Source organism: Notamacropus eugenii, chromosome 1, assembly GCF_028372415.1.
Source record: "Notamacropus eugenii isolate mMacEug1 chromosome 1, mMacEug1.pri_v2, whole genome shotgun sequence".
NCBI classification, from domain to species: Eukaryota; Metazoa; Chordata; class Mammalia; order Diprotodontia; family Macropodidae; genus Notamacropus; species Notamacropus eugenii.
Window position 1 is genome coordinate 219367226 of NC_092872.1, and position 21707 is coordinate 219388932.

The 21707-nt window shown below is 43.7% G+C and overlaps 1 protein-coding gene across 6 annotated transcripts in view; it reads left to right on the plus strand.

Annotated features, from left to right (window-relative positions):
* The window catches only part of ARHGAP22 (Rho GTPase activating protein 22), a 414522-nt gene that overhangs the window by 201724 nt on the left and 191091 nt on the right, over positions 1-21707 (plus strand). For 2 of the 6 annotated variants that reach the window (XM_072627659.1, XM_072627661.1), the window contains exon 1: positions 7858-8072. The exons of the other annotated variants lie outside the window; for them this stretch is intronic. In XM_072627659.1, the coding sequence (XP_072483760.1) occupies positions 7871-8072 (202 nt within the window). In that variant the 5' untranslated portion in view covers positions 7858-7870. Of the gene's footprint in view, positions 1-7857; positions 8073-21707 lie in introns of those variants that run through there. 6 annotated transcript variants of the gene reach the window in all.

Sequence of the window (21707 nt, forward strand, 5' to 3'; positions counted from 1 at the left end):
GAGGCTATGAAGGCATTATATGGATTTTACTTAGTAATAACAGACTCAGGGAGGACAATGTAATATAGTAAAGAGAGCAATGAACTTGGAAATCTGAGATCTGCTTTGGAACCCTGGCTTGGGTGCTTACTGTTCTTTTGGGGTGACTTCCCCTCTGGGCCTCCTGGTTTGTTGGACTACATGATCAATCATTAAAATCCCTCCCCTGTCTTAATCCTCTGAGCCTAAGATTTCCAAAAGAGGCCTTAATGAGGCCATCTCCAGTCATCCTGATGAATATCAGGCCACTGGTCCCAGATGGCTCAGGAGAAGAAAGTGAGGTTGGTGATCTTTCACAGCCCTCCCTCAGTCAAAGCAAAGTGAACTGCAAATTATGTCATCATCCTGATGTCATGGTCTTCTTTAAGAATGAATATCACACCATGAGTCCATAACCCTGAGGTAGCTCCATAGACATAGAAATCAACCATTAGATCCCCTATCAGATGGGGACCTGTTGTTGTTGACCACCTGCCACAAGCTAGGCCTTAGAAAAGGCACAAAAGCCCCTGCCCACATGGAACCTATAATCTAATTTAGGAAAGCAATACAGAGAAGGTCAACTAGTCTTTTTTAAAACCAGAACTGTGATTTCATTGGTATAAGGAATAAATAATGAGTAAATTCTTTCTTGTAGTACAGGTTGGCATCCTTTTTCCCCCTGCAACTTGTAGCCTTAGGTGGCAGCCTGGGGGCACTGAAAGATTAGGCATCTTGCCTGGGATGGCATAATCTGTGTGCCAGTGCTGGGACATGAACCCCTGATTCTGAGGTCAGTCCTTTTTCCCCTACACTCTCAACTAGCACTAGCAGGTGATCCATACAAAGTGCTCCATGTGTGTTGGAGAAGTTAAGAAAGGCTTCACGAAAGAGGCAGGCCTCATGCCTGAAAGCACAGGTTGTACTTGGATAAAGGAGCAGCAGGGGTGAGAGGGATGAGGACATTAGACAGGGAAGGTGGCACAAGCAAAGGCATAGGGCTGATATTGGGCAAGTCTTGTTTGGGGGACCCTGAGGAGCCCATAAGTCCCTAAGTATGTTGGAAAAAAAAGGAGATTAGAGCCTAATAAAAGCTAATGTTGTCTGCTGTGATGTGGCTCCCTTAGCATCATAGCATGAGATCTTGGTGCCCAGGGCACCTTCTAGGGAAAAGGAAGTGAGTACTTGAGGAGGGGGGGAAGAACAATACACTCAAGATACTAAAAACATGTAGGAACCCTTAGTGTCATAACCTTGGCGTCGATTGATGGATATAACTAAAACTTCCTGGCGCTTTAGTGCCATTTGGACAACCTTGGGTGGTGAGTCTCCCAGACTCAAGAATCCCTCCCAAAATCTGTGTATCACAGTGTAGGCACAGCTTGTAACAGACCTGAGGTTCCTGGAATCTATCTAATGGCAACCCAGGCTTGGTCCAGGGCACTGACATAGGGGAGCTTTCTTGGAAATTTGACAGTCATACCCAAGCCTCATGGTCCTCTGCCAGCATGCTTGATCCCAGGCTGCCACTCTTGAGGTATCATTGCCAGGGCATCCTATTTTTGCAGAGAGACTCTCTGTGGGATGAGATGTTGCACTTCAGTCAGACTGTCTTCTGTGTCACTACCTTCCTTCATTCCCAACTTCTCAGCTGAATTTGCCTCAGATGTAAGAATTCCTAATTATGAAGTCTGCTGGAATTCTCCTATATGTTCATATTGATCTTGTGTACTAGTGAGGGAAGGAGGAAGAAAGGAAGAAAATAAGCACTTATTTATTACTTACAATATATCAGGCAGCATACTAATATTTACAAATATTATCTCATTTGACCCTCACAATAACCCTGGAACATAGGTTATTATTATTCTTATTTTATTATCCCATTTTACAGTTGAGGAAACTGAGGCACATAGTGACTTGCCTCACACAGCAAATAAGTGTCTGAGGCCAGATTTTCTTTAAATATTAAACAAAGTATTTTGTATTTTATCCTGGAAGCAATCAGGCAGGTTAGTAACGTAGCTTCATGCTTTAGGAATATTAATTTGGTGGTTGGGCGGAGGATGAATTAGAGAAAAGGAAGTTTGGATACAAGGAGTGCTATTAGGAGGCTTTGCCATAGTCTGGGCAAGAAATAACGAGCATCTGATAATGTGGATAAATGAGTGGAGAAAAAGGATGGATGTGAGAGATGTTGTAGCAGTGCGATCCACAAGACTTGACAAGACAAGAATGAGCAACTCCCCGCATTATGTCCATAGAAAAGACCGCATGAGCGGGTGCCCACGATAAAGTCAAGAGAAGTCTAATTTTTAAGCATTTGTTCCCTTGCTAGTCTGTTCATTATGAATGCTCTGGGTATCATCACCCATGTACATGCTAACATAGCATATCATTCATACATTCATCCATGTACACAGTGTATACGGTCCCTAATTACCAGGCTCAGGTTTGAGCTGGTGGAGAAGGGGGTCACACAAAGGAGAAGAGGGACAGCGATGGAGAAGCAGAACTTAGTGAGAGCCCAGCATTTTCTGTCAGGTGCCTAATGGATTCTTCTTGACTAAACAAACGTTCCCCAAGGCTGTTTCCATTGCTCCCTCTCCTTACCTCTGTCAATCAATCAACATGCATTGATGAAGCACCTACCATGTTCCAGGCATTGTGCTTCGTGCTGGGGATGAAACTCATTTCTTAGCTTAATTCAAAAGGAGTAGAGTAGGAACATGACAGGATAATAGATTTCAAGCTAGAAGGCTCCTCAATTTCCAGATAAGAAAAACTAAGGCCTAGAAAGGTAGCCATTTGCCCCATGGTCAAAGAGGTAGCACACCGCAAAGAAGGTATTCAGAGCCAGGACTTCAGACTCCAGATCCAGTGCCTCTCCCTGGAACTGTGCTGTGTTAGTGCAGAGGTGTCTCCCAGCCTTGGGGAACAAGTAGGGTGTACAACAGCGTCAAAGGTTTCAACCTCAAACTCTGATCTTCAAACTGGATGAAATTCTTGTCTTCTCTTTATCTGAGTTTGACCCCTGATGTCAATCTTCAGTCCTTCATTTCCTGGCAACCAGATAACTAAGTAAAAAGTGGTTTTCACAGATAACATTCATAGAGACCACTAAGCATTCCTATAGTTGCTGCTTAAATCAGACACTAACTTGACTCTAACATTTATTTGCTTCTACCATTATAATAAGCTCATTGTGGTTATATAAGATAGTCACAACACCTGGTTGGTTCCTTGGTCTAACATTGGCTTTGGCTTACTCTTTTAATTATTGCTCATTTTTTTTGTTGGTCTTTCATTCTTGAAGAGGACTAATGACATCAGGAGGATGATGTCTTGACTTGCAAGTCAATTGGATTTAAGTGAGGCAGGGCTGTGCAACTTCACCAGCCTCACTTTCTCCTCTAGAGTTATCAGAGTCCAGTGGAATGACATAGATCAAGATGACTGGTGATGGTCCCCACTCATTATAATTATTCTCAAAAGAAACATGAGATTCATAAATTTAGAGACGTCTTCATCCTGAGTGTTCACACTGGGTATTTGTGCCCACTCAACTATTTGAGCCTTCCAAGCTCATACTGGTCTCATCAGCCATAACTGGACATACTATACATCGACCTTGATGTTGTGATATCATTTTGGTCCTCTTTGAGCACAAAGAACAAACAATAAAACATCCATTTATTTCCTTTCTGATACTTCATTTTGAGTTGAAGGCAACCCTACCGGCCAACAGGTCTTAGCAATATGTAAAAGTTTGACTATGGCCTAGCAATGTTCCCTACATTGATGAAATCACATGAAACAAAGATGTAACTCAGGACTATAGCAGACATATCACGCATTCATTTATCGGGCAAATTTTAGTGTGTCCAACTGCAAAGGATAAAAGAAATAAAGGAAGTGGTCTCTGGCTTCAGGGAGTTTACAATCTAGTCAAGCAATGAAGACCCACATACAATGAATTAAAAAATAAACATGTATATAAAACACCATGCTGTACCGTAGGTGAGACCTTGCCTTGCCTCCTCCAGCCTAGCTGGATATACTAGTGCAGGGAAGCTGACTCAACTTTGAACTATTCTTGGACTTTGTATATTCCAAAATACATTTAAACTGTTCAGTGGGGAGCCTGATCCTCTCCAATAGGCTCATTCAAAACCAGCCTGCTCTGTAACTTCCTCTTAGAAAGATAAACGAGTGTTACTACGATGGGAGAGCTATGAATTTTTGCTTTGGAAACATTAGCCTGGGATGTTAAACAGTCAGAGGCTCTCTCCCCGCAGATGCTGTTTGGGAAGGCCTGAGAGCTGCACTTTGGAATTTCTCAAGCTTCATTAAGCATACTGTGACTAACTGATCTTACTTGGTGCTAAAACTGTTTTTGAATGACTTGGCAGGAACAAAAGTCAGAATTTTGTCTATTCTCTCAGCATTCTTTTTTTTTTTTTCTAAACAAATACATGTTTTATTGAGGCCTTTTGTTCTTTTACATCACAGTCAATTGGGATATACACTCCCTACTGGTATTGAACTTTCCCTTATAACAAAGGAACAGCTAAGCAGAAACACACCTGATATGGTAACTGAGACATAAAAGCATCATAGGATGGTGGATAGCACACTGGGCTTGGAGTAAGAAGAAATCAATTCAAATTCAGTCTTGGTCATTTACTAGCTATATGACCTAGCTCAACTCACCTGATCTCACTGGGCCTCAATTCCTCCATCTGTAAAATAATTAATTAGCACTTCATAGACCTGTGCTAAGGATTAAATGAGCTTATATATAAGAAATAGGGTGGTACGGTAAAAAGACTGTTGGCTTCAGAATCGGAGAATTTGAGTCTGAATCCTTCCTATCTGTGGGACACTGGACAAATCCTTTAATCTTTCTGGTTCTGAATTTTCTCATTTGTAAATGAGGGGTTGGACTTGCTGGCCTCTAAAATCTTTCTGAGCTCTAAATTGAGTAATCTATGTCGTACATACTACTCTGGCCATTACCACCTAAAGGCCAGGTAGTTATATTTCGTTCCTCCCTCAGGGTTCTTTAGTACCCTTACGGAGTTTTGGGGGCTGTCTAGGCTCTCTCTAATGTCTCCGGCCCCCATCGATGGTGTTCCATTTAACCACTAACAGTCAGATTAACTTTTACACAGAAGAATTTACTTCAAAAGCTATTATCACAAGCATAAAACTTACTCCCGAATCCTAGAGCTAATCCCCCAACCCCTTTGTATCATCGAGGACTCTGGGGAGGGGAAGAGGATTAGGTTCGAAGTTTAGTTCAGTTCCTATAGAGCACAGTCCTAGTTCCAAGTCCACTCCCCCACCCCCCAAGGCTCAAGACGCAGGCACTATGACTTCTATGCCAGGCTGGCTGGCTTCACCATCCCATCTACAATCCTGGTTCCAAGGTCAGCATGGTTGGAACTCCTAGCCCCATGGGGATCACTGATGACACCTAGAAACTGAGAAAGACAAATGAAAATAGAAACAAACATCCCCAAGCCCATTTCTCTAAGCTGGAGTAAAAGAAGGAGCAGGGGGAGGAAGTTCTTCCCCCTCACTGATTCAATTCATGATACCCTCTGAGTGCAGCAGAAAGAATGGAAGAAAAGAGAGCAGCAGAAAAAACTGACCTGTTCAGTCTCTCCAGTTTTAAAGATACAGGCAGTCAATCAAAGGAGGTTATACTCACTCAAGGGGTAGAGGAAACGGGGCTTCATCTTAGGCAATCTAGACATGCTCCAAAGGCCACTCAGGACACCACCATGTTAGGTGAACTGAGCATCATGCCCAGACAAGCCTGGAAAATGCACTTTGCAGAACTCAAAGTGATCTCTGTCCCAGTTCTTTCACTACCTGGGTGATCTTGGGCACATGACCTGACCAAGCTGGACCACAATGTTCTCCTAAGAAGGAGCTGGACCTGGTGACCTCTTCAGTACTTTTCATCCCTCCATCTATCATTATGATCATTACTGAAAGAGAACCTAAATCTGGCCTTATAGGCAGGAACATCTGGGTTCATGCCCCTACTCTGACACATACTGACCATTTGACCCAGAGTAAATCATTTAATTTCCCAGTGCCCACAGGCAATTCTCTAAGATGGTAAGGTACAGGGCAGGTGCCAGTCTCTATCGGTAGTAAGAGTTCTTCACTGGGAGTTCTCTACCAGGGGTTCCATGACCTTGTTTATTTTTCTTAAATATATTTTAATAACTGTATTGTGACATAATTGATTTACTTTAAAATCTTATTTTATGAGTTTGAAAACATTATTCTGAAAAGGGGTCCATGGGCTTCACCAGACTGCTAAAGAGACCCATACAACAGAAATACTGGTTAACGACCCCTGTTCTACACTGATGAAATTACAGATATGGTTAAAAGTCATTATGAAACAACACTCTTCCCTGGCATCTCCCACCCCACCCCACCCCCAGAGGGAGGGATGTTGTATTACCTCTTACATCATCTGCAACATTCTTGACTCCTCCCCAAAGGAGGGAGGTATGCTATACTATCTGTACTCCGGGACCAAAGATGCTTATTACAATTACTTAAAATTTGGCTTCCCTTTAGTATTCTTGACTCCCTCTTTTTTATATAATTCTTCCTCATTTTCATTAACTGAAAATGCTTTGTCAGGACGCTGAGCGTGCAGTGTGTCTTTGCCCCTTTCCTCCTGGGAAGTTGTGACAAAGCAGAAGGTAGCTATCAGGCCCACTGGCAGTGCATCAGAAGACGATTCTGCTTTGAGGGGCCTGGGAGTGGTTTTTTCTTTCTCTGGTCGTAGTGCTTGTGGGTGGGCCCTATCAGTTTGGCTCCCCAAAGAGAGAGCCTCCTGTGGTCTTTTTCCAGCTCAGGTTCCACTGCCCCTGGAAACTTTACCTAGGGATCCCCACCTTCACCTGTCGCTATCACATCTCCCTCCCAGCAAGGGCGACTTCATTTTCATTTGACAAAAAGGAAGATAAGGCTAACAGCAGCATCTCCGACAGACTGGAAGTAAATTAAAGAAATTGAGACCACGGGTCAGGTCCTCTTTGGGGTCTGGAAGCTGATGGGGATTCATTGCCAAGCAAGTCAACTGGCAAATGTTGCCTCAGCCTGCCATTGTGCTGGGGGTAAGGGGCACTGCAGTGAAAAGGTCCAGGATGGCTCAGTGAACCAGAGGAGTATTTGCTACCATAGGGAACTGACCTCCGGGAGAAGCAGAAGCCAGGGTGCCTGCTTGCCGTTTCTGCAGAGAGCCTGCAGGAGCTACTGTCTGCTTTGAAGCGGGCCTCTCATGTGAGCAGGGAGAGCAGGGATACCTCCTTTGCCTTCTGCTAACGGCGCCTTGCATTAGGTTCCATGGTCTTTTTATGCCCACTTAAGAGTTTACATTCAGAGCCAGTCAGCTCCCCTCTGGCTCCAGGAAAGCAGGCATCTGCGGCGTCCATAAAGCCCCCTCTTGTGGCCTTTCCCTCCTTCCAAGAGGTGACACTTAGTAAGTCCTGGAGGTTTAACAGGCGAGGAAGAGCTAGGGCCATGCAGGGAGCCTGAGGGGGTCGGGCCGCCCGGGAGGGGCAGCTGGGGGCGGAACCCCCAGGCCAGCATCTGCTAGTTCTCACATTGATTAGCAGGGTCTGTTTGTGTGGGGATGTTTGCAGAGCTTGGCAGGGAGGGGAGCTGGTCTGCATGCACATCTTGGAGGCTTGGTGAGAGGTGGGAAGCGGGCAGACGGGGCTGCCCCCAGCCGCCGCAGGCCCGGGGTGGGGGGGAGGGGCGGGGGTGGGGGTGGGAGGAGGGGAGGGAGGGAGGGGAGGCGATGCTCACCCTGGCCATGGGGCCGGAGCGCTCTGCAGAGCCTGTTGGCAGGCACCCCTCGCAGCGCTGCCTTTGGAAGTGGGCGCCCCAGGACGGTGCTCCGGTGAGGACGCGGCTCTGCAGGGGGCCCAGCGGAGGTGACCGCCCGAGCCCAGGCTCCTCGGCCATGGGACTGTGCTGCTGCAAGGACTGGCAGGGACACCTGCGGGAGCCCAAAGGTAACTTCCCCGTCCCCCACGTGGCCCGGCGCGGCTCGGGCTCCCCGGCCTCCCTTCCCCCGCCTCGCCGTCCCGGGCTGTCTGGGGAGCGCACTGGGAAAGTCCCGAAGGGCCGGCTGGGCTCTCCGCGCCCCCGCCCTAGAGAGGGGCCCCCGGGCGAAGGCGGGGGACAGGGAGGGATCTCTCCCGGTTCTGATTACTCAAACTCGGACCCCGAAGCCCAGCCTTAGCTCCGGACACACAGACGTCTGTTCAAGTTACCTGGCTCGTTCTCACTCAGACCCCGGCCCTAGAACCCCAGCCTTCCTCACCTCTCCGCACACACCTATCTCCAGTTAGCCAAGCCAGCAGTTAGAAAGGGGGGGCAGGGGGCGTGGCCCGGAGCCCGGGCTTTGCTGACCACTCCATGGAGGCTTCATTCAGCTTCAAGTGCATTGTCTCTTTGGCTTGATCTGCCAGGGGAAAGAGAGGGTCATTGATTTTCCTCTCCCCATCTTGTCCCCAAATTGGAAGAAGGGATCATGACTCAGGTTTCCAAAGCCGTCTCTGAACCAATGAGGGGAGCTCCATGTGAAATGCAGCAAGGCTGGATGCTGCCCAGGCGGTGGAATATGCTGGGATACTGCATTTTATGATTCCTGTCTATACCCGTTGGCTTGGAATAGTCTGTCCTGGTACAGTCCTTAACCCTTGTTCAGCAGGGTTTCTAGAATTCTTTAAGAAAATGATACCTCCCCCCCCATGTCTTCAGAAAACAAACAAACCCAAAGAATTACCAGCAGCAAACCATGGGTCAGAAGTGGTTTTAATATGAATTGACCAATGCCCTTCTTCGGTTAGATTTATAAAACGTTATCTGCTTAGTTCCAAGTTAAGGGCAGTTGGGACCCTGGGGTCACATCTTGAAAGAAACCCTGGGTTCAATTCATACCAGTGTCATTTCCGTGAAGGTGATGGCATATCTGAACCTTTTAATTAACAGATATAGGGAACTTCCAGTGTGGAGATTCTGTTTATAGATACAGACTTCCTCCATGTGTGCAGATCAGTGATTCTTCCATAAATTAACTGTGTTTTTTAGAGTTGCTTGGAGGCACTGATAAGTGAATCAGCTTGCTCATGGCCACAAAGCTGGTATGTGTTTGAGGATGACTTGAACCCAAGCCTGATTTCATGGTCATCCCATCATTCATGATATTGTTCTCATGAGAAACTAATCAGAAGACCTTCCTTATGCCAACTATAGTTTTCAGAGGCACCTGTGGATTTACATTAAGCTTTTTGTATTTTCCCTGGTTGTCACAAGAATTCCCTAAATGAGTTGTTTCCCAGTCCATTTCCCTTTTGTGACTAGTAGAAGCTTCCAAAACCATTATTCAGATCCCATCCATTGGCACACTTTTTGTTTGTTTGTTTGTTTGTGAACTCAGGTAGGGAAAGTACCCTGAGCAATAGATCCAAGTAGCCTGACATTAAGGGAATGTTACTCAGGGGGAGGCAAACCATCAAGGTGACTCTGTTTGTCAGGTATGTGGCAGATGCCATCTTCCCATTTTTAACCATCTCAAGTCTATCTGTGTGAGCTAGAGTCCTGTGCAGAAGTTATAGGCAAGTAGGCTCATGAGAAGTTTCACTAAAAAGAAGTCAGGCTTTTTTTAAAAAGTATTTTGAGATTTGAAAAAGATAGGCAATCTCCTTCCCTCCAAGATAGCAGCTGTCTTTTTTGTATCTGGCTGAATTGTTCAGCTTGAAGTTTTCTATGAGAATCCTCCTGAAGCAGGCCACCCGGTATTTTGCATGCTGCAAAAATGACAAGACTGAATCTACAATCAAATTGACAGGGTGACAGAAAGATATTTTAGTGGCTGTAACCTTAACAGGGCTTCACCCCTGCTACCTTGAAATACAAGCCAGATACTTCATCCACTAGTCTTCGGTTCTTTCATTAACTAAGGGAAACGCAGTGGGGAGCCCCTGGTATTGTTTCTTTGAAAATCCTCTCGAGGGGGTGGGGGGGGGTAGTATGCCGGCTTAATCACTCTTAACATCACATGCAAAATACCACTTGAGTAGGTGCCCCATTGGGGAGAAATTGATAGTCAGGATGTAGGAAAACAGGAGTCCTCAATTAATCTTAAGGAAGCAAAAGACTCAGTAAGTGGAGCTGGGTTTGCATGAGTGTTGTAGGCCCCTAAGCTTGACAAATGCACTTGCTTTGAACTCTTTAGATCCTGCCTTTTGGATCTAAATGTTTCTTTGTACATGTTTCCAGATGTTTCCATTATCTCCAAAACTATGACTTAGGTAGAATGCAAAAACACCAGACACCCCTTGATTGACTACAATGTTCTGATAATAAGTCCTTCTGCAGGAGAGTTGTACTAGGTAGGATAATAAACTTCTGGGGAGGAAGAGAGGAGTTCAAATAGTGCTTTAGATATTTACTAGCCCTGTGACCCCAGGCAAATCATGTGACCTCAGTGCCCCTCAGTTATCTTCACCTGTAAAATGAGGGCCTTGGGCCTGACGACCTCCAAGGCCTCTGCCCCCTCAAAATCTAGGATCCTATTTTTAGACTTGGAACAATATTAACCATTTCAGGAGTGCATGAAAAAATTATCCCTGGGAATAAGGAAAAGTAACTCTCACAAAGCCCATGGACTTTATTCATTAAGAAAGGCATGCACCAACCCTTAGGTCACTGTCTGTTAGCTCTGTACACTTATTAAAGTTATAGGATCATAAAGCTAGAGCTAGAAAGAACTTCTGAGGACATTTTATACATGTTCTTTTTGTTATTTTTGAGTTGTGTCCAACTCTTCGTGAACCCATTTGGAGTTTTCTTGGCAAAGATCTTAGAGTGGTTTGCCATTTCCTTCTCCAGATCATTTTACAGATGAGGTAACAGAGGCAAACAGGGTTAAGTGACTTGCCCAGGGTCAAACAGCTAGTAAGTATATGAGGCTGGATTTGAACTCAGGTCTTCCTGACTACAGACCTAGTACTCTGTCCACTGCCCAGTCTAGCTTCCCATGACCCCTTATTTTACAGATAAAGAAACTGAGGACTAGGAAAGTGAAGTGACTCAAGAAACTTCACTATCTGGTTCCCCTTGACAACCACTGGTTCTTCCCAAGCTGTATCAGCTGGTCTATCTTTTATATATATATATATAACATAGATGGTATGTATCAGTTATATGGTATAGCTTGGTTGAGTTGGAGAAGAGGGAGGGTGGGCAGGAGGAATTGAGTTATTCTTATGGCAAGAGTATTAGAGAAGTCATGGTTTCCTTACAGGTATGGGACAGGAGCATCAGCAGCTATGAAAATATGGCATTACGGATTCTGACCCACTTTCTCTTCCATTCACTCACTCACCCTGTTAACAAGCATTTCTCCAGCACTGACTTTAGGCTGCTAGCTAGCATGGTAGATAGAGCCCTGGTCATGGAGTCAGGAAGATCTGATTTTGAATTTTGCTTTGTTTTCAGTCTCTCTGTCTGTTAAAGGGTGCTAATAGCATCTATGCCACAGGATAATAGTGAGGGTCAATTGAGATGGTGTATATCAAGCACTTTATAAGTTTTCAAGTGCTATATATAAATGCTAGAAAGTGTGTTATTATATGCTAGGTGCTGCAAAAGACATTCCCTGCCCTCAAGGACCTTATGTGCTGTTAAGAGAGAGGATTTGTGCAGAACAGAATAAATATAACAATACTGATAGCTTATAGAGCAGTGCACAATATTTGACAATATCTTATTTGTTGCTCACTACAACCCTGTGAGGTAGGTGCTATTATCCTGTTTTTACAGATGAGGAAACTGAGGCTAAGACAGGTTAAATAACTTGTCCATGGTCATAAAGCTAGTAATATCTGAGACAAGACTCAAACTCATATCATTCTTACTCCAGGTGAAGTGAGGTGAGCTCTCCACTGTTCTATCTAGCTGCCATAAGGTAAGGGGAGTGGGGAAGGGGGACTGGAAAGACTTCCCATACAAGGTGGTACTCGAGCTGTCTTAAAGGAAATAAGGGCTTCTATGAAGTGGAGGCAGCTAGATGGCTCAGTGTGTAGAGCATTGGACCTAGATTCGGGTAACCTTAAATTCAAAATCAGGCTCAGACATTTACTAGCTGTGTGACCCTGGGCAAGTCACTTATCTTGTGTCTGTCTCAGTTTCTTCAACGCTAATAGAAAGATAATAATAGCACCCACCTCCCAGGGTTGTTGTGAGGATCAAATGAAATAATGTTTGTAAAGAACTTAGCATAATGCCCAGTTCATACTAGGGGGTTAATAAGCATTTATTTCATCCTTTTCTTATTTTTTTCCTTCTTTCTTCAGAGCAAGGTGAATGCCAGTGCAAATGTACAGAGATGGGAGGGGTGACCAGTTGGGCCAGATTGTAGAGTGAGGGAAAAGCATTCATGTATAATGAGGTTGGACAACTAGCTTACCACCATATTGGGAAAGGTTTTAAAAGCCAGTCAGGAGAGCTTATGTTTTATCTTCGATGTAATAGAGGGCCAAGTGGAGGGATGCTTCATGGGTACCATTGCAGTACTCAGCCATCTCTCTGTTGTCCCTCCCTCTGGCTATGGAACTGGCCCACCTCTTCCATTCACTCAATCACTTAGGTGCTGTCTGAAGATCACTTGGTTGATTAGTGGAGGATGTAGTGGAGAAGGGAGAGGCTGGAGATAGGGTGTCCAGCTGGAAAGCAGGGAGTTTATTTCCTGGATTCTCTTCTGTCAAATCTGACATGTAAGTCATTGCTCATTCATTTACTCATTCATTCATTCGATAAGGACTTAGGAATGTGTCTCCTATATTCAAGACACTGTTCTAGACAAGAGGAATAAAGGCAAAAGCCCAATAAGCTTTGCCCTCAAGCACCTTAAATTCCATTTTGGCAATAGGCCATCACTTTTTTCTGCTCCTATGTAGAAGAAATGCACATGAATGAAAATAGTTACAAAGGACAATTCTGCAACCTTTGAGTGCATACAAAATGCTTCCCACCGATTTTATCCCATAGTAATCTTGTGAGATTAGTAGGGAAAGTACTATATTCCCCAATTTATAAATTAAGAAACTGAGGCACAAAGTTTAATGACTTGCTCATGGTCATCCAAGAGCTTAAAATGATAGAAGGAAGCAGTCAAATGACTTCTGTGTGCCAGGTTAAGCACTTTACAAATACCAATTAATTTCAGACTCACCACAACCCTGAGAAGCAGGTGATATTATTAGCCTCATTTTACAGTTGAGGAAACTGAGACAGACATAGGTTAGGGATTTGCCAAGGTCAGATACAGCTTCTAAGTGTTGAAGGCCAGAGGCTAACTCTGGTCTTCCTGACTCCAGGCCCATTGTGCTCTCTGCTATCTTCTGGCTGGGTGCCTCTGAGAAGGCAGAGGAAAAATACTCTTAAAGAAATTAAAACCTTTTTATTCCCAACTCCTTGATTATACAATGAGACAGCAGAACCCGCAGTCCTTGGGGAAGATAACAGAGATGTTCCCGTGGGTTGAAGGCAAGTGAGGAAGTCTTAGAAAGGCGAAGCAGAAAATGAGTGTGTGAGAAGAGCCTACTATAATTACTAACGGTGGTGTTTATGAAAGTCTGCAATGGCACCTCATCCACCATCATTCTTGCAATAACCAAAGAGACTGAAGTTGAATTCAGTAAACATTTGGGGACAACTGCTGACCTATAAAACAAACAGACTCAGTCTGATGGATTTTGGAAATAATGTCTTGATTTTTTTAAACGAAATTTTTATGGAGCTGGGTTCAAATATTCTTATGGGCAGCCAGACCTAAGCCAAGCCATCAGGGCCTTGTCCAAGGGCACTGGAATCAGTTTGTTTGTTTGTTTGTTTGCTTGTTTTGGGGGGTCAGGGTGTTAATAGTATTTGCATTACTTCAATAGCATTAGAAAAACTTGACTGAACACATACTTAATAAAAATCATTAGTTAAAATAGGAAGGGTGGTGGTCCTCTGGGCCCTCAGCAGCCTGTTCCATTCACCAGAAGAGTTCTTCAAAGGAATGACCAGGATCTTTGTGTTCCCTCCACAAGGGTGGTGTCCCCAATCTCTCTATCTCTGTCTCTTTCTCTTTCATACACACATATACACGCACACCAAATTTGTCTTAAATGATTGATTTGAGGATATACTTCATATTTCGTGCCTCAAGTGTTTTGTATTGTTTGTTCTTGGTGAAAAAGTTGGCTGCACAACTCTGTCACTGGGTGAAAATGACCATACATAAGAGGATGGAATGCATCCCATTTGAGTGGTCCAAGTAAAGCACTGTATTTTCCAACATCTGGCACAGAGGATGCCAGGTAGCATATATCTTAGATGGCAGCCAACATTTTTTTGTTATTTTGTTTTTAGAAGAAAAAAAATAAGCTCATATCAGGAACTGAGTGTTTTTCTCTTTAATAGGAAAGAATTTTTTAGAAGGACTGTATACTATTAGAAAAGTCTTCCTGCTTTGTAGACTCATCGTGGATGGACAGGGGAAGTGTCTTAAAAATAACTTATCTCTTCTTTCTAAGGCCACACTGCTCTATAGGGAGCAGTGATGAGCCTGTGGCCCCCAAGAGATCTTCAGTCATCAAAGACAGATGTAAGCATTTTCTCACTAGACTGGACTTAATGAGGTCAGGAAAGTGAACTAATATGTTTTAGAAAGACTTGTAGCAAGTAAACACAGAGTCATAAAATGTTAGCCCTTTGATGGCTGAAATACAAAGATTTTTGGACTTAATCTTCAATTCATCAGAAAACTCAAGTAACTGGAAGGCCCCTCCTCTACCACACTCCCATTCGTTACCATTTCTGACCAGTCAGACCTTTACTGCACAATGGCCAAGTAGAAACTGACGTACCATGGAAGCCTGGGAAATACCCGGGCTCATTAGAGATTACTACTATGAGGCTCACAAAATAGCATTTCCCACATATATTTTCTTTGTCCTGAAAATTCCAGAGAGGTTCACTCTACAGAAAATAGACCAATGAGGTTCAGGGGACAAGCTTCACCCCTTCCCGGGACCCCGGAAGCCATGACCCTCTTTTGATATCTGCCCAACCTCAGTTTCTGTTCTCCACTTTTCCCACGCTTTCTTACTTCCTCTTCTCAGCTGAGTAGAGTAGGAAGGGGTATTTCCAATGATGCTTCTGGGCAAAGGGCAGTGATCCCATGGAATCTAAATAAGGAGTATGTTTGCATAAAATAATAGCCTTTGTGGCCCTGAATCCCAGTAACAATAATAATCATAACAATATCTTCTATATAGGAGTTCATCAGATCATAGATGTGTTGCTGGAAGACTAGTTGGGGGCTTCTTGACTTTTCTTTTGTGTTAGGAACCCTTTTGGCAGCAATCTCAGGACAGTATTTTTCAAAGCATAAAATAAAATACATAGGATTAGAAAGGAAACCAATTAAATTAAAATACAATTCTCAGAATATTTTTAAAAACAAGTTTATGGGCTCCAGTTTAAGAACTCATGATAGTCCAAGGCTTCATTTTATGCATCAGGAAAATGAGCCTTCGTGGAGTTAAGTGACCAGCCAAAGGTGATGCACCTATTAAGTGTTAAGGGTGGAATTCAAACCCAGGGCTTTCTGACTTTAGCTCCTTTTCCACTAAGCCATATTATGTCATTTGATCTTCACACCAATGCTATGAGGTAGATGGTACCACTTTCCAGATGAGGGGAGAGAGGCTAATTACTTGTCTAAGGCCATTCTAGAACAGAGGACACATAGTGTCATAAGAAGATAGTCAAAGCCAGGCAACATAGTCCTGGCTTCTTCTTAAAGGACTTTCCCTGTAATTGTGTAATTCACTTTTAGACTGTGCTTGTGTGCAGTTGTATTAAATTCCACACGCATTTGTTAAGCATTTAACTATGTGGAAGTCAGTAATAAACATTTATTAAGCACATATTCTATGCCAGCATTGTGCTAAACAGTAGAAATATAGAGACAAAAATCAAACCATTCCTGCCCTTAAGGAGATTATGGTCTACAGTGGAGGTATAACAAATCTAAAATTAGTGAATACAAAGTACCTCAAATTTCAAGAAAGGAAGTGGAAAATCACCTCAACTATTCTGATATTTAAAACAAGTTTTCAAAAATTCAGATGAATCAGAGTATCTATTTAATTGATTCAAGGATGTACTTCTCTCTGCTTTGACTACAATAAACAGTTGAAGGTCTATGCAACAGCTGGACTTAGTGTTGGCCCATCAGCTGGGGACAGAGTAGGGACTGGGCCCTAGGACAAACAGCTACTCCTTTCTCCTTGTTAACAGAAGGCAGCCTTTCTAAGCTACTTCCGTGGCTGTCTCTAAGCAGGTCTTGCACTCGGATTCATACTTGGAGCAAATGACGTAAGTGTGTGATATAAGTGCCATCAGTAAAGGGGAGGTAGGAAACAACTTATGGGGAAAATCCTTGGGATATCCATAGAAGGTCAGCCACACAGGGTGAGGAAGGTGAATGGGGATAGGAAAATGTCTCCCCACTTCAGTAGCTGGTATTTTGTTTTTTAACAATTATTCCCATTTGCTATGCTGTGTTGGAGCAGGAGGACCGAAGTGCCTGAGATAAAATCCTAGTCTCCTTGGCCTAGTTATGGCTCTGCCTCTGAGCTCCCTTCCAGGCTCGTGACAGATCTGATATTTCTTTGAGGCACTGAGGGAATATATAAATCCATGTTGGGCCAAAGCATAGAACTGATACCTCTGCCTCTGCTTTGTGAGCAGCAGCATATTTATTCCTGAAATGATTTAAGCCACATGTGATGGAGAGTGCCTGGATTCCAAATCAGAGGACACAAACTCAAACTTCAGCTTCCCCTCCTCTTGATTCCTCTGAGCCCCCAGTAATCACATCTATAAAATAGGAACAATATTTGCATTAACTTTTCCAGAGGGTTCTTTTGAGGAAAGTGCTTTATAAATGTGAGTTGTTAAGAATATATGAGATTCTGGAATGCTAATCCTTACATGATTAATTAATTACAAGGGGGCTTTGAATTAATTATAAGTGTACTAATTAGAAATTTTTATATTAATTACAAGTGGGCCATTATTCAATAATCTCAACTCCCCAGTTACTCAGTATTCCAATATCTCAAGTTGGCTGGGTAATAATACTAATGATGGCTGATCATTAAATACTGCTTTTCAATTTTCAGAAATGCTTTACACACATGAATTCATTTTAACCTCACAAACAAACCTGGGAGGTAGATCGCTATAGTTTTAATCTCCACATTTTACAGATAAAACCTGAGGTTTAGAGATTTAGTTATTAATTTGGTAACAAAGCTAGTGCTATGTCAGAAACAGGGCTAAATGGAAGTTGCTAGAAGGTTGGGACCAATCTTCCTACCAAGATGCTCCCTTGTCCCGATAATTTACTTAAAGTTTCCATTGGTCTGGGTAGTTTGAAGCGCGTGGGTGGGGAAACTGTGGCCTCAAGGCTATGTATGGTCCTCTAGGCCCTCAAGAGTAGGTTTTGACTGAATTCAACTTCATTTGTTCTGTGAAGTTTGGATTCAATCAAAGGGTCACAATTTAGGACATAGAGGGCCATATGTGGCCTCAAGGCCACAGGTTCCCCACTCCTCACTCTAGTCTTAAGCACCATTTTAATGGTAGTCTGTAGTGACCTTGGCCTCGATTTTCTCTGCTGACTGGTCTAAGGAGTACCTCATTCTAGTTAGAAAGCTGCCTTTTTGTGAAAAACAAAAACAAAATAAAATATTTCCACATCCATCTGCCACTGGATCATCAGGAGAATAAGGAGAAACCTAGAGGGAAGTATGGAATCTCAGAGCAGAAAGCAACTTTGAGGGCATAAAGAGGTGGGTCACTGCATGCTAACCAAGGAAAAAAATTATGAGACGCGCAGCCTGGACCAGTGGGTCAAAAGTTGTATTCGGCATCAGGGTACCTGGGCTCAGAGCGAAGCCCTTCCACCTACTGTAACCTGTGTGATTTTGGCTAAGTCCTTGCCCTCCTTTTCCTCATCTTCAAAATAAGAAGGTTGGACTTGATGCTTTCCTAGGTCCTTTCCAGCTCCTGCATCACTATCTCTGTGATTCCTCCTAGCTCTAAGCTTATAATCCTGGGAGCCTATGTACATTCTAATTTTTAGGGATATTTCATTTAGAAGGTGAGTCCTCATGGCTCTGGTATCCCTGTGGAAGGCTCCTCCAACGCTCTGGGAAGAGGAGAGACTTGGGAGACCCTTCCTGGGGGGTTAGATAGCCAACCCAGAAGAGAGAGTGAAGAAATGATGTTGTCTCTGTCACCCGACCCCTTCCTCCTCACTCCCTGCTCCTCCAGAAGTTTGGAAAGGCCCCATCTGCAGGAGCTCTGCTCAGGCTGGGGTTTGGAAAGGCCTTGGAATGCCTGTCTGCTGCTCCGCTCCTTGTCAGTCCCTCTCTCTGCACTGTCCCTCAAGAAACAGATCAAAGACTGGTCTGTAGTTGTTGATGATGTGAAGGAAATTCCTACTTGAGGTCAGGGTTGGCCTAGATCATTTCCAGTGCAGTGTGTGCCTTTGAACTCTGGAGTTCTGAGATTCAGCATGACTATCTGCTATCAGGCAGTGTACACTTGAGGGGGACCATGTTTCAGAACCTGGAATGCTGAAGGCTGATTCCCAAGAACTGTTTGGGGGTCAGACTTCAGTCACCTCTTAGTGTTGTCAGTGAATCCCATTAATTTTAGAGCCACTATCTGTTATTTACCTATGGTAGGAGATAAGGGATAAGAGTGGAGGGGGGGTGCAGGGGGAGGGGGAGGGAGGGATGCTCTCCATGAAAGAATGGGAGAATTTAGTCAAGGTATCCCTGAAGCAGTGAACATGTCAGTACAGGGCTTTGGTATAATGTTTTATACACTTCCTTTTAGTTTTGATAGGGTCATATTTTAAAAATATGATCTTGAAATTGTCTGTACAGTGGTAGTAACAGATGTCTGGAAGTTCTATCCAGGAATTTAAACCAAAACAAACATTAACCTTTGTCCTTGTTCATGCTAAGCTTTGGTAATATAAATAGGGTAGGAAAGTAACATCAATCTTTTGGGGTCTGGTGAGCACTCATATTTTCCTGGCCTCTCTCACTTTAAGTAAAATTGATGGGCTGCTGTGTAGAAAGAGGCAATCTTTGGTGGGCTTCCTGAATAATAGGTTCTCTGGAAGGTAGAGAATCATGGGCCCACTCGAGTCTGTCTGAACCTATTCCCCTTGGATCAGACTTAATAGAGTTGGCGTGTCAGTACTAGTCCTTTGAGAGTCATAGGAAGTAGCCCCAAGTATGACTTTCCTATGTGAACTAAGCAAAAGGGGAGGGAGTTTAAAAATACTTCATTCAAACTCATAGATGAATGAATGGACAATCGTTTAAGCACCATGTGCAAGCGTAGAATACAAAGGGGAAACAAAACCCACATAATAGAGTTAAATTGCAGGATGGATAGAAAGAGGCAGAGTTCCTGGAGTGGACTAACAAGTCTGATAGCAGTACCTGTGGCTCTGGAGAGCATAGCTGCAGGGTGAATGGCCGAGAAGGCTTTAGGACATGTGATAAGTTCTTCCAGTGAGATGGAAGAACTATATTTGGTGACTCAGCTCAACCAAATGGCTGCATTGCTGTTCCCATCTAGATGCCCTCATGAGGTCTGTGTGATCCAGGGCCAGGAGTCAGTCCTCTTACTGAGGCCCAGAGTGGGTAAGTGACTTGCTCAAGATCTCAGGTTAAAAAGCGTTACAAATGAGATTTGAATCTGGGGCCTCGGACTCCTTAATCAAGGGAGTCGCACATACCTCCTGTTTACTTTGCATGTGTTCCCTGCCCTGTCTCTCAGGGGTCATCACCATCACAAGAAATCATCCTCAGAATCTACTTATGTCTGTGGTTTAACCATTCCCACCTATGGGAGGCCATTTTGAGTGATCCTTGGCCTCAACATCCTTACAGTCTGAGGACACTGATGGGAATGAATGTAGAGGACATACAGGAGACAGGATAGAGATAGAAACAGCAGACAGCTAGGTGATGCCATAGTGCACAGAGCACCAGGCATGGAGTCAGGAAGACCTGAGTGCAAATCCAATCTCAGACAATTCCTAGCTGTGTGACCCTGGGCAAGTCACTTAACCCTGCTTGCCTCAGTTTCCTGTAAAATGAGCTAGAGAAGGAAATGGCACATGCTAGCATCTTTGCAAAGAAAACCCCAAATGGGGTCACAAAGAGTCAGACACAACTGAAGTAACTGAGCAAGAAGAAGATTGTCTCTGCTTCTCCATATCAGCATTCTCAGCGTGTAACCAAAGCTTACCAATGTCATTATATTTGTATTGTGCTGCATTCCTTCATTCCCCCATTTCCCAAAGGATGAACAGCCACTTACCCTCAGATCAACTTAGCACTTAGCTTTGTCCCTTTCTAAATGCCTTTAGAATGGTGATTGCACTTGGAATCACAAAGTCCTAGGTTGAAATCCTGCCTGTGGCATTGCTTACTATGTGACTGTGGGTAAATCTCTTGTGTTCTTTGTGCTCTATGCTTTTCTTATCTATAAAATGAGGATTTCGTGGGATCATAGATTTTGAGCTGGAAGGGACCTCAGTGATCACCTAGTCCAAACCCTTCTACCTTGCAGGTGGGGAGAATGTGGACCAGATAGTGATGCCAGTATCTGTAGTATCTGCCTCACTAGATTGATCCTGGGATTCAGACGAGATGAAAATGTGCATCAACTGCTTTGAAAACCTCTATGTGGGATCTTTTATTTTGTATTGTGGAAATCTGCATATGTCTTATAGGATCATAGGGTCAGAGTTGGAAGAGACCTTAGCAGACTGAGAATACCGAGTCCAAGATCAGGGGAGTGACTTGCTGATGGTCCCCAGATTAGCTGAAAGGATCTTTACAGATCACTTAGCCCCACCCCCTCCTTTGGCAGATGAAAGACCTGTGACTTAGACAGGTGATGGAAGTTTACTAAGCAAGCAGAATCAGAATTTAGACTTAGGTCCTCTCATTCCAAATCCAAAAACAAGTTCTGATCAGATAGCAGAACTCAGATTTGTACTCTAGCCCTCAAATCCCAAGTCTCATGAAGCAGGCACGGCGGCCATATACCTGTGAAAGGTACTGGAAGCATTCATTGGCTATTAGAGAGAAGGAATTCCTCTGGAGGACAGGGAGAGTTTCTATAAATATATATGTCACAGTGGAGAAGCCTTCTATAAGACACTGCCCACACTTCTTTGCTAGGCTATTTTTGATCCAACTGGGATGAGAAAAGAGCTGAATTTCACATTTTAATCCTATGTCTCCTATTTTTATGTCAGTCATTTATAAGTCTTGGTTCTAACCATAGTCAAGGATACTTCCAGTTAGTAATCTTAAAACAAGATGACTTTGAACTTGACATGCTGACTACAAAACCACCTAGTATTTCAGGGTGAAGGGACAAGGGATTGTATAATTATTGAAAAAAGAGCCCATAGCAGTGTACCCCGTCTCCAGAATATTTAGGAAACATAGTCAGATTTCATATTACTAATAATTTACATT